Here is a 13,305-nt window from a genome sequence, read left to right on the forward strand (position 1 = left end):
ATTTTTAGATGGAATCATCACATCGCGTAAAGGTAAACAAATAATTGGTGTAAGTAATTATAGTTTCCAAACGAGAGATACATGATTTGAGCCTAAATCATGTTTCTCTCGTTTGGAAAGGCAGTGAACATACGATAATAATACTTATGTACTTATTATGTTGCCGATTTATTAAAATATATAGTATGGTTAATGGCGATGAAAGCGATCGTGCTGGTGCTAAGGCTCAGATACATTAGGTTAGGTTAACACTTTGGGTTAACATTATTAATTCATTCATTTTGGGCAGGCTCAGGCTACGAACGCAGCTTTATCGCAATCATGATTTTTGAACGTAAAAAAAAAAAAAAACTTTCGATGATTGTTTGATTGATGGTTATGTTTTCGCTGGCAACATCGGCGAGAAGCGTCTAGGTGACATTTTGACAGATGGTCGGCCATTGGCATCGTTTAATGTTTATGAACGGCGATCAGCATCGGTGAGAGAAGCACGGGCCGGCGATGGTCCAGCGACAGTCGACGCGCGTCACCGACGGCAGCGGGCGCGCCGGCCAGCGGCGGCGCCGCGCCGCGCGCACGTGAGCTCGGCATGGAGCGCGCCGTGCGCTCGAGCACCAGGCTCAGCGGCGGCGCCGGGCCCGCGCCCTCGCCCTCGCCCTCGCCCGCGGCGGCGGAGGCAGCGGCCGCGGCGGCCCGGCGCGCGGCGGCGGCGGTTGCGGCCGAGCGGCGCGCGCGGGCGGCGCAGCGCGCGCTGGAGGTGGAGGACAGCCCCGCCGAGCTGCGCCGCAAGTGCCGTCTGCTGGCGCGCGCCGTGCGCTCCGCCCGACACCTCGTGGTCAGTACACACACACACACACGCACGCACGCGGCTGGTGATCCCCTATGGAAGTATCTGGTTTGGATGGCCTCATTCGGTATTTAACACTACATGGCCCCGGGATGGATTGGGGCCACCTAGTCCCTACTCCATTACCAAAATAAATAATAGCTACTCAACTCTCTCCTGAAAATCAAGCTTACCAAATGCAGCATGTTGTGCCCAGGGCCTCTAATAGGTGAAAGACGGCCCCAAGTGAAACACTCATCACTTTACATTACACTTCATTCAGTTAGGTAGCTGCAATGTGCCTGCATGCATTTTATTATAAAAAGCAAGAGTTCTACCCACTTCATTATGATGTATGGTCCAGTTTATAACAACATCAAAGGCAGCAATATTCAACTGTTAAATGGTTATAACCAGTATTATTCTGTTACTTGTAGTGGAGCTTTTATCTTGGTTGTTACATCTGATATAATGTTACAGCTGGTGCCGCTATAATATTAATTGTTTTGACTAACTAGTTGTTACATTAATAGAGTAGTTACATTACATTACTCTATGTATTGGGACTGAGCATGACAACAACACCCAAAAGGGGTGGCAACTACGAGCATTATTGATCATAATAACAAACAAACATTAAACAAAAATTCATGAATAATAATTTTATTATAACTAAATAACTACATGATGCTCTCCATATTTTATGTCCATCCAACATAATCCATCCCAGCCTATATACGTCCCACTGCTGGGCACAGGCCTCCTCTGAGAACAAGAGGGCTTGGGCCATAGTGCCCAAGCGGGCCCAGTGCGGATTGGGAACTTCACACGCACCATTGAATTGCTTCGCAGGTTAGTGCAGGTTTCCTTACGATGGTTTCCTTCGCCGCAAAGCTCGTGGTAAATTTCAAATGTAATTCCACATATGAATTTAGAAAAACTCAGAGGTGCGAGCCGGGGTTTGAACCCACGACCTTGTGCTTGAGAGGCGATAGTTCAAACCACTAGGCCACCAACGGTTTATTTTTCTAAATTTGAATTATTAAAAAAAAAATTGTGTAAAAATTGCCATTTTTGTATGTTCAAGTTTTGGCGTGTTCAAGCTTTAAGTAAATAAAAATCGTAATAATTTCAATGAAATCTCGTATCTTGACATTACATTGTAGTAGCCAATTTTGGATAATGGTATAGTTTGTTTAAACACTTTATTATGGTCTTGACGTATTCTACGGAGAACACTATAACATCCTAAATTTGTTTGGTAAGATCTCAAAGCCAAGATCTCATAGTTGAAGTCGTGGCATGAAAGTCGCTTTAGTTCAACAACTACTACTGCTGATGAGCCCTAATCGAGTTTTAGCCGGCCGCGGGCCGCGGGCCTATCGATTGACTGTAATATTTGTAATACACACCCTGGTTGCTTCGGGTCGGGCGGTACGTGATCAGTGCTGTATCTTTTTCCACTCTGTCTATTTGAAGTCGTTCTGTTTTATTGTAAGCAGATCAGAACAGAACGGGTGGGTCCGGGGCCGGCTATAACTAGGTATCGGTATCGTCGGTCGTCTCACGTGTCGGGTGTCGGGTGTCGGGTGTCGGGCAGGTGTACACGGGCGCGGGCATCAGCACGGCGGCGGACATCCCGGACTACCGCGGGCCGCTCGGCGTGTGGACGCGGCTGCGGCGCGGCGAGCGCGTGGCGCGCGTGTCCCCGGCGCGCGCGCGGCCCACCTACACGCACATGGCGCTGGCGGCGCTCGTGGCCCGCGGCCTGGCCCGCTTCGTGGTCTCGCAGAACTGCGACGGGCTGCACGCGCGCGCCGGCCTGCCGCGCCGCGCCCTCGCCGAGCTGCACGGGGACATGTTCGCGGAGCGCTGTCCCGCGCCGCGCTGCCGCACCGTGCTGCTGCGCGCCTTCGACACGACCACGCGCACGCGCCGGCACGCGCACGGCACGCGCCGCACCTGTCCCGCGCCGCGCTGCGGCCGCCCGCTGCGCGACACCATCGTGCACTTCGGGGAGCGCGCGCGCGCCGCCTGGCCGCACCACTGGGCCGGCGCGCTGCGACACGCCGCCGCCGCCGACGTCGTGCTCTGCCTCGGCTCCAGCCTCAAGGTGCTGCGCCGCTACCCGCGCCTCTGGCGCATGGAGCGCCCGCCGCGCGACCGCCCGCGCCTCTTCATCGTCAACCTGCAGTGGACGCCCAAGGACGCCGCGGCCGAGCTCAAGATCAACGCGCGCTGCGACGCCGTGCTGCGCCAGCTGGCGCGCCGGCTGCGGCTGCGGGTGCCGCGCTACCGCCGCGCCGCCGACCCGCTGCTGGCGCACGCCACGCCGCTCGCGCCCGCCGAGCTGCACACGGCGCCGCCCCACCACCGCCACCGCGCCCCTCCCCCGCCTCCAGCGACCGCAGCGCCTACACCACCGCCTCCCCCGCCTCCAGCGACGACAGCGACGCCGACGACGCGCTCCCCCTGCGCCGCCTGCAGGAACGCCTGCGCCTGGGCGCGCCCCCGCCCCCGCCCCACTGCGAGCCGCCCTTCGCGCCTCTATATCAAGCGCCGTTGACGCCTAAATGTGAAGCGCCGTTGACGCCTAAATATGAAACGCCATTGACGCTTAAATATGAAGCTGCGTGCGCGCCCAAGTGTGAAGTGCCGCTGACGCCCAAGTGTGAAGCGCCGTCTGCACCCAAATTCAGAGAGCAGTTGACGCTCACATACGAAGAGTCGTTCTCGCTCAAGCACGAGGAGCCGCCGACTCCCGAGACGAGACCGTCCGCGCCCCTCGAGAACGGAATCTGCTCCGCGACGCCGGACCTCGAGCTCAGATCCTTTCAGGTAACCTACCGTATGACGCTTCATCCCTCATTTCTTATTTGTTAGTTCCTCACCTCAAAAGCATAAATTCTTTATAGCGATGCACCGAATCGCATTTCACCTCGATCGTTCATTTAAGTATCGCGGTGGGTCTCCATTGTCTTTTTTTTAGTCGCTATTAGTTTTAGTCGCATCTCACCTCGATCGTGTGTTAGCACAGAATAAGTAATAGTACAAGGGGTATTAGTGTATTTTAGTGCAAACATCAGTTAACGTGTCAAATTAATTAATTAGAGTCCCAACACAAGACAAACATCGATCGCGGCGAAATGCGACTTAGGATAAAATACTACACGCAAAATGAGATGCTACAAATTAATTAAACTAATGTAAAACGCTACGCGAAAAATTGCGTCAAGTACAGTGGTGGTCATGTAATTAAGAACGATTTGAAGTTCCAGATTATTTTTAACTAAATCATGTCATGTGTAGTCGTGGTTCCTTCTTAGAAGTAACTAGTTACGTTATGAAATAGCCACATGAATAGAGCAAACGGGATTAAGGATAAATAATAAAATTGCTGTCATTTTTTTACAAATTTTGTTTTTATTCTCTTTAGTAACAAATTAAAATAGTAATGAAGCTGGACAAATAATTAAGAACGATTTATTGAACTGCTCGAAAGTTTTTTTATTTGAAACTTAGATTAACTAAATCACACTAACGTGAAGTTTGTACACAAAAAAAAGCAATTTAATACATTTTAACTAAAATTAATAGTTAGTAGCATGTCCACGGCTTTTTATTACTGCCTTACACCGGCGAGGCACTGAATCTATCAATTTTTGACATTTCGCAATAGAGATAGAGCTCCATTCTTCTAAGAATACGTCATACAGTTCTCTTAAATTGCCACACTGTCGATTTGAAACCTTTTTCTTGACTTCGCACCAAAGATGCTCTATTGAGTTAAGATCGGGGATGTTGGCTGGCCAATCTAAGACAGAAACTGATTGCGATGTGAGGAATTCCTTAACGGTACGTGCAGTATGCTTGGGATCATTGTCATGCTGGAATGTCCAAATAACCGGAAGCACGCCTTCAGCATATGGTAACATTGATTCTTCCAGTATGTTTTTGTATTGAAATTGATCCATGTTTCCTTCTATCAGCCTAACAGGTCCAACACCATGTCCAGAAAAACATCCCCAAATTTTTACATTTCTCCCGCCATGCTTTAAAGTCACTTTTGTGTACTTTGGGTCGAATGCTTTATTTGGAAGCCGTCTTACATATCGTTTGCCATCAGAACATCCTATTTATTTTTGTCTCGTCAGAAAAAAGAACGTTTTTCCACTGTCTGACTGTCCAGTTTTCATATCTTCTTGCAAATGCAAGCCGGGCTTGCCTATGACACCGTTTCATCATAGGCACCTTCCTTGCTATCCTTCCGTGCAACTTTTCTTCTACCAAACGCCTTCGAATAATGCGTGCCGAGATTGCTGAAGGGTTGTTTCGCCAAAATATTTTTTTCTTAACTCATTAGACGGTATTAGACCCTTTAAAAGGATTTTGTTTTGCCAAACGAACGATATTTCGATCATCTCGACGAGATGACTTTCTTTGTCTAGGTACACGCGGAATATTTGAAGTAGTTTGATACGTGGCAAAATGCTTTATGGCGTGGAAAACCATAGTTTTTGAACATTGCAGATGATCAGCTATGTGTTTATACGACCAATTCTTGTCGCGAAGTTTTAGTATTACTTCTCTTGTAGATTTATCACAACTTTTATTTTTTCCCCATTGTTTTTATATGAAGCAATCGCCTTTAAGACTTTTACGGCACTAAATGGCGCCAAAATTATTCGAATAATAACCTAAACCACAAAGCGGCCGTCCGTTCTCTATATAAATTTGAATAAAAAATAAAACTATTCAGCGTTCTTAATTATATGACCAGCCAGTAAGTAGTAATACTAGGTTTAGATGTAATGTATAAAGTTTATATATTTATTTTTAGCCAATTATATGTATAAATGAATTTACCGCTAGTACGGAATTGTTTTACGATACCGAGAGAAGTACAAAAATATACATGCAGTTAGTAACACTTGTCAGTTTGAAAAAATCTTCTCTATAAAAAAATCGTTCTTAATTATATGACCACAACTGTATAAGATTTTATTGAAATTTTGGTAGTTCGAGGTGAAATGCTATTCGGTGAATCGCTACAAGGTATTTATGTTTTTGAGGTAAAAGACTAACAATAGTACCTACATTGTTGTAGAGGCACGAAAGTAAGCAATAGGTAGATGAACGAGTTAATTTGAAGGCCGACCCGAAAGGGAGGTCTTCGATAATACGTTACGTGTTCATCTATTGCACTTTTGGCCGACACTAAACATTGTGCTTTACACGATCACTGCGAGGAAATAATAATAGTGTCACCCCTCCCGCCAGCACGCCAGCACGCCAGGAATTAAATTCAGAAATTATATTCCAAAAATTAGTATCGTATTATGAAATATGTATAATTATATTTGATACGACCTGTTTTCGCAATGTGTTACATTGTTGTCGTGTTTTGCGAGCCATAAAAAAGTCTGCTGTTATAATGTACCTACATAGGCAGTTTTGGGTACTGGATTTAGGTTATCTATGGCCATATTTTCGAGCAATGTCGTGAAAATGTTATTTCTTACGACCCGCTTGTATATATATGTATTTTTTTATTATCTTCTGAATTATTATAGCGACCTCTAGCTTCTCCAGACCATCGATTAAAAAAATCGCTAGTTAAAAATATATGAACTTATTTGTAAACAAAATTCCTTGCAGAAATCACATCATAATTTAGTGAATTCGGTATCTTCTAAGGTCATATAGATAAACACTTGGCAGTACAGCACATGCTTTATCCATTTCCAGGTTTCGATGATCACGGGCGCCGCGACCATCCTGCTGCGCGCGCAGCACGCGCCGGCGCCGGCGCCCGGCCCCGCCCCCGCCGCCACCCCCGCCCTCGCCCCGCCCCCGCCCCCGCCGCGCTCAGCGAGCTGCGGCGCTTCCGGCTGGCGCGCGGCGGGCCCGGCGCCCCGCCCCCGCCCCCGCGCCCAACGGCCGCCCGCCCGCGGCCAAGCGCTCCGAGGACGAGGGCGGCGGCGCGGCCGCGCGCCTGCGCCGCCTGCTGCGGCACGGGCCGCCGCCGCAGCCGCAGCCGCAGCTGCCGCCCGACGACGACAAGACCGACAGCCTGGCGCGCCGCGCCGCCGCCGCCATCTTCGCGCGCGCCGTGCTGCTCTGCCGCGCGCAGCTCTACCCCGGCCTGCACACGATCATCGCGCCGCCCCCCGCGCCCCCGCGCGCGCGCCCCCGCGCCGCCCCCGCGCGCGCGCCCCCGCGAGTGCGCGTGGTGCGCGCGGCACCGCGGCTCGCGGCGCTGCCTGTGGTACCCGCGGCTGGACCCGCTGGCGCCGGGCCGCGTGTGGCGCCGCGCGCGCGGCCGCCGCTACCTGTGCACGTGCTGCCCGCGCGACGAGGGGGGCGCGGGGGGCGCGCGGGGGCGCGGGCGGCGGCAGCGGGACGACGCGACCGAGGGGCGGCTGGTACGGCAAGGGCTACCGCAAGGGCCGCCGCCGCCGCCGGTAGCCCGGGCCGGACGTCCCGCGCCCCGCGCCGGACGTCGCCTGACGCGCCCCGGACGCGTCTATTGTGAATACTGAATATGATATTTATTTTTTTACCGATAATCGAGTGATCGACAGCCATCTGTGTTCTGGTGATGTTCGTTCGAGAGGAGTGCGGGATGTCGTGACGAAATGTGTCGCGACAGACATGAACAAACTTAGTCACAATCGCAACCATGTACCTATCTTAGTAAATATTTTAATACGATCGCAACCATTGTAATATAAAATTGTTTCACGAAGTGATAGGGAATATGTATGAAACACAAATATTTAACACAAAAACAGAAAAATAAAACGAATGCTATAAAAATCATCAGTAACTGTTGACAATGAGGAAATTACGGGCGAATGAAGTTTGCATTCCATCTTTATTTTTCTTCTACAAGTGCTTCTCTAACTAGTGAAGGTCGGCTATCAGCTGCTGGAAGTTGTCCCTGTCCCGTGCAGGCGTGCTGGCGGAACAGCTCGGACGCTCGCGATCCCTGTCCGCTGCCGGATGTAATGGAGTCACGACTTCTTTCTGCGCCAGGCTCATCTCCTGCCAGCAACCTTGCCCATCGTAATTAATTGCTACTTATTATTCCTAAACACATAACCAAGATGCAAGCACATAACTCTTGACGATGATCAAAAACTCCAGCTTCTGTCGAGCCCTATGTTGTACTTTGACGGTGATAATGGTAACCCTTTGCGTCCAGCTTTATTCCTCAACATACGTCGGTATGCATGCCCAGCCCACATGACCCAGATCTCAAAAGCTTCAAGAATAACGGCCCATAGCCCATACTGTAACAGTCTAGGAGTAGAGTTCGCAATCCGACCTAAATAGAAATCTCATCTCTTTCTAGAAATATTAAATTTAGTATGGACTTTCTGGTTGTTGTTGCATTGGCATAAATTATATTTGAACAAATAAAAAAGTGCTCGCATATTCCCTATTTATAGCTCGATGCCAGGCAGCTGGGTTTAGATCAATCTACATATGTAATGAAACGATACCTCACGAATTTGAACATAATTGTGTATGAGAATGATTACATGTAATATTAGTTAAGACTTTTGCATGGACGAATGTGTCAAATTTTATTACTTGAAATAAAAAATATTTGTACTTACGGATGTAAGTGACCACATGCTTTTGAATTTCTATTTTTAACCCGCGACGCAAAAAGAGGCGTTATAAGTTTGACCGCTTTGTGTGTCTGTCCGTGGCACCGTGGCTCTTAAACGGGTGCATAGATTTGTTTTTTTTTTATTTGAAAGCAGGCTCTCTAGCGATGGTTCTTAGATATGTTTCATCAAAATCGGTTCAGCCGTTTTTGAGATATTGAACTCTGAAGTGACAAAGTCGGGGGTTTTCCAACTCTTTGTTGGTTAGGTTTAGTTCAGTACAATACTGGACATTTGGCAAAATTAAAGGAGGACTTATCTTTAAGGATAATATGAAGGTTATAGAGCAAAGTTAACTATTATCCACTCCCCCCCCTCCGGGGCGAGCGTCACCCCCGCCCCCGCGCCCTCCAATATGAAAGAAACCCGTACACGATACATAAAAAGTGGGTAGGAACGAAATAAGCCTTGATAAATTGAACACCTTTCATACATACAAATTGCGATATCACTTATAGTTTCAGCGCAATATGTTACCAAATACCTAACTTTTTTATAATTAATCGTTTTTTTCTGCTAAAAGGTTAGTTTTCTCGAAAACTTCACTCTACCGCCAAGATATGTACGACAGAAGTAAAGAATAGAATATTTTCTTTATAAAAAGGTATAATTTATTTTTGAACTCTTTCATTTACCGTTGCTATGCTATTTTTAAAATTTAATTCATTGTGCCATTCAGCGAAATATAAATATTCGTACTGGTTAAACGGTGTTACTTTAAATACCATTAGACTCTCATAATATTTTTCTGTAATCTATAGGTATAGAACTATTTTCTGTATTTTTGTTAAAATTTTGGGCCCTACTGGGCTTTTAGGATATAAGGGGCGGGGAAATGGTCAATTTTCACCTATTTCCTTAAATAACTTCAAAACTGATTAATTTAAAATAATGAAAAAGATATATATGAGATTTTCATAATGATGTGTCATAATGATATGGCCTTTTCATTTGATATGTCACACGATATAGTTTATATATATTTTTTTTTTCTAATTTACTAGCCACCAGCCGCTAGCCGGTAGTCACTAGCCACTAACCGCTAGCCGGTAGCCTCTAGCCGCTAGCCACTAGCCACTAGACACTAGCCACTGGCCGCTAGCAGGTAGTCACTATAGCCACTAGCTAGTATAGGGTGACTGGGTAATCGACCTATTCCTTGAAAGTGGTTATTCTAGAGCTTATTTGCAATGTTTTGGTCAGTAAACCAGGGATCGAAATTAACCCTTATTTCCGGAATATACATATAAGTCTCCCAGGCCTTATTTGCCGAAACACCTTGACATGCGAGATTATGTGCCTACTATTTCTGGTGTACAATAAAAAGTAATTGTATTTTAAGTATGTTTGGTTGTGTTGAATGAAACACTTTAATTGATTGTATAGAAGTAGAAGAAGAAATTTATTTACAGAAAAATTGATATATAAAAAATAAACAAAACAAATGTTATTCGGTAAAAAACTAAGCGATTCGTTTCTTAATTTTGAGACCTTGCAAAAAAAAAGGGAAAAATGTCCAAGGTACAACACCCCTGCCTGATGTACCTTGGACAATCGAGGTTGTACCTTGAACACGTGATTTTTTATAAAGAAAATATTTAATGATTATTTGTTTTATTTATTTATAGAATTGATGATTTATTTATTGGTTATTGGCACACGGCAATTTTCCCGCCAAGTTCGTACATAATATTATTTTCACATCTCTCCTTCAGAAAAATAACTTTTCCTCCCTGACGAGAGGGAGCAAAGAGCTACATTTCTGTTCAAGGCTTTTATAAAAGTTGATAATTGTAAAGCCACGTAAACTATGCTGGTTGTTCTGTAATAATATTGTTTTTTTTTTAAGTTTCTTAATGCTCGGTGTGAAAAGTTGTATGAGCCACTCGGGAGCAAAATTATTTTCATCTTGGGCGTTAACACTTGAATCCCTCATTACGCTCAGGATTCTACTTTAGAATCCCTCGCTACGCTCAGGATTCTATTGTAGAATCCTTCGCTACATTCTGGATTCAATGTACGCCCTCGCCGTAAATACACCATTTTGCTCCCTTGTGACACAAATAACTATTTAAAGATCAAACAAAAAGTTACTTTAGTTTTTGGTTTTGACGCTGATTACATGATAAAATCGTATTGATCAAACGACTAAATTGCTTAATTTCAACTAAAATACCTTTCAGCGTCTAGATATGATCGGTACAAAAATGTATATTTTTACTATTAAATTTCATAAGGCCAAGGTACAACGTATTTTTAGTATCCTAGGTACAACGAATCCTGTTTTTTAGGTAAAAATGCGTCCAAAACGCACATCGATTTAGGTTTAGGCTGAAACAACCCTATTATTCCGTAGCTAAGTAACGTAACTTCAACATAGTTTATTGACTTTTATTACGAAAAATTAAAACATTAAATAAATAAGCTTCATTTAAAGTTAAAAAAAGTACTTTTTGTACAGGGATTTTTATTTTCATGATTTTCTTATACATCACATGCAGCGTTGCGTTTCGTTACTAACTTTGAAATGAAAAATGAAATGAAAAATGTATTTATTAAAATTACTACTTGAACAACTAATACGGTTAGAGACCTTCTAGTAGGTATTCAAGATACCTGTGACAGAAGGCCCCGCACGCCATTAAGAGTGCAGCAAAGTGAGTAAGTATTCACTACATCTACCTAAATACAAACTTTACTTCGATAGTTCCCGCCGACGGTTCAAATGGCCATAGCACATTATATTAAAATAATGCGGGAACATTTAAATTTCGACGACAGCCCGGAGTACAACTATGGCCAAGGTACAACACAGTTTCCCCTAGGGGTTTTCGGGGATGAAAAATCGATCTATCTTGCTCTTATCTCACAGAGAATATCTTATCTCTAAGTTAATCTCTGGAAACACGTTTATTATCGAGTTTAAGCCCGAGCAAAGCTCGGTCGACCAGGCACTAATTATTAAGGTCTGTTTTAGGTAGTAAGTAATAAAAATATATACAGGTGTTTTTTCACTAGTTGTAGGTATGTAACTAAAATTTCCGTAATATGTACAATTCCAAACTAGGAATACTAGGATCCAGGGATGTAAATCACATAATCTCGTGGCAATGGCCACAGCCCTAGCCACTGGCCGCTAGCAGGTAGCTACTAGCCACTAGACACTGGCACTAGCCACTGGCTGTTAGCGGTAGCCACTGGCCACTGGCCGGTAGCCATTAGCCACTAGCCACTGGCCCCTAGCCGGCAGCCACTAGCCACTGGCCGCTAGCCGGTAGCCACTGGCCGCTAGCCGGTAGCTAGTACATGTGAACTACTATACGACCAGCAGAATTTATTTAACTCGTATAATGGCATTATTTAGAGCACGGCAGACAGCAGAACAAAGTGAACTCTTATGCAGTTACGTAACAGCGAACTGCTTTAAATAAATTCACTCGTAGCCCGTGATTCTGCCTTGGGCTTAATAATTGAACCTACGTAGTTTTATAATCTGCTAATTGAATTATAGGTAATGTTACTATGTTACTTGCCTATCCGCCATTTTCGTTAACTGACTGTGAATATTTAGTTAAATTTATATTTTTCTTTCGATAGTTTTTATAAAATCGACTGCAATTTAATGTATTTCAAACTATTATTAACACGTAAACAGCCTTTTGCCAATTGCTATATAAGTAAAAGCAATAAAAAAAATACAGCTCATTATAATGTTAAATATTTTTAGTATTTAGTGATATTTATGACAGCGCGTAAACAATTCTAACTAAATATATATGGTATTATGAGGGTGGTGTCGCCTCATGAATGAATGAAAGAATAAATGTCACGAAAACACTTTAATTAATAAAAAAACAAAGGGTAACACGTAGGTCACAGTTAAAACCCTTATTTAAATAGCAAGCACGATTTCGGTGCGAGATAGCGCGCGCGCATATGAGTTACGAGCAACGAGTATCGGCCGCGGTGGTAAGGCAACTGGGGCGCAGCAGTTCGTGCTTGGAGCTCGGAACCGTGGAGTGCGAGCGCGACGGACATATCGTCCGCGCTATTCTTCCCTGAAGCGGGCTGGCAACTGCCCGCGGATGATCGCACATGAGGTAAGGTGCGCGTATTGGTGGTTTGCTATAGTATTTCACAGTAAAGTTACCTCCCCAACAAGAAACGTCATATAGAAAAGAAATCAAAGTACTTTCCAGAAATTATATGTATTTGCTTTCAAAATTGACTAAGCTGACATTTCAGCTCTGCGTCTGTGTTCCTAGTTATAATAACTATGACAGCTCTATAGAAAAATAATAATACAGATTTTTGCATGCCACAATTTGACACACGTGTACCTTTAGCTGTGTAAAAGTATAAAAAATGTACACAGTGCCCTTACTGCTGTACCTATAATAAGTAACAAGTGCCTAGTTAATCAGTTAAATATTCAGCTCTTAGCGTGACTCTTACACACGTTAATCCTAATATAACGCTGATATAAATCAATTTTATGGCAATGTGATGTCTTATACAGCTGTGCTGAATAATTTGTGCCCAAATTTGAGTTTTATTAGCAGACGATGCGCTGTCTACTCTGATATACAGCAAAATTATGCAGCTAATGTTTCCACAGTGCACTGTTAAAATGCTGTTATAATGCACTTTTGTGCTACTTGGGTAGCCTCTAGGCACTAGCCACTAGCCACTAGCCGCTAGCCGCTAGCCGGTAGCCACTAGCCACGGCAATTGGAAGGAAGGAGGAGGAAAGGAGAGTCCCATACACCCCCTGCGTCGTCCCCACAGCGCAGGAATAGT

At 45.0% G+C, this 13,305-nt stretch overlaps 2 protein-coding genes across 2 annotated transcripts in view; one reads left to right on the plus strand and one right to left on the minus strand.

Moving 5' to 3' along the window:
- LOC141428783 (uncharacterized) overlaps nt 1–13,305 on the minus strand; it is a gene marked incomplete in the record, with an annotated part of 528,375 nt that overhangs the window by 384,535 nt on the left and 130,535 nt on the right.
- Nucleotides 590–7,368, plus strand: Sirt7 (sirtuin 7). The gene is given in 6 exon segments (XM_074088523.1): nt 590–835; nt 2,427–3,185; nt 3,188–3,664; nt 6,575–6,697; nt 6,741–7,001; nt 7,003–7,368. Coding segments are annotated over 6 exon segments (2,232 nt in total).

Source organism: Choristoneura fumiferana, chromosome 6 (genome assembly GCF_025370935.1).
Source record: "Choristoneura fumiferana chromosome 6, NRCan_CFum_1, whole genome shotgun sequence".
Lineage (NCBI taxonomy): Eukaryota > Metazoa > Arthropoda > Insecta > Lepidoptera > Tortricidae > Choristoneura > Choristoneura fumiferana.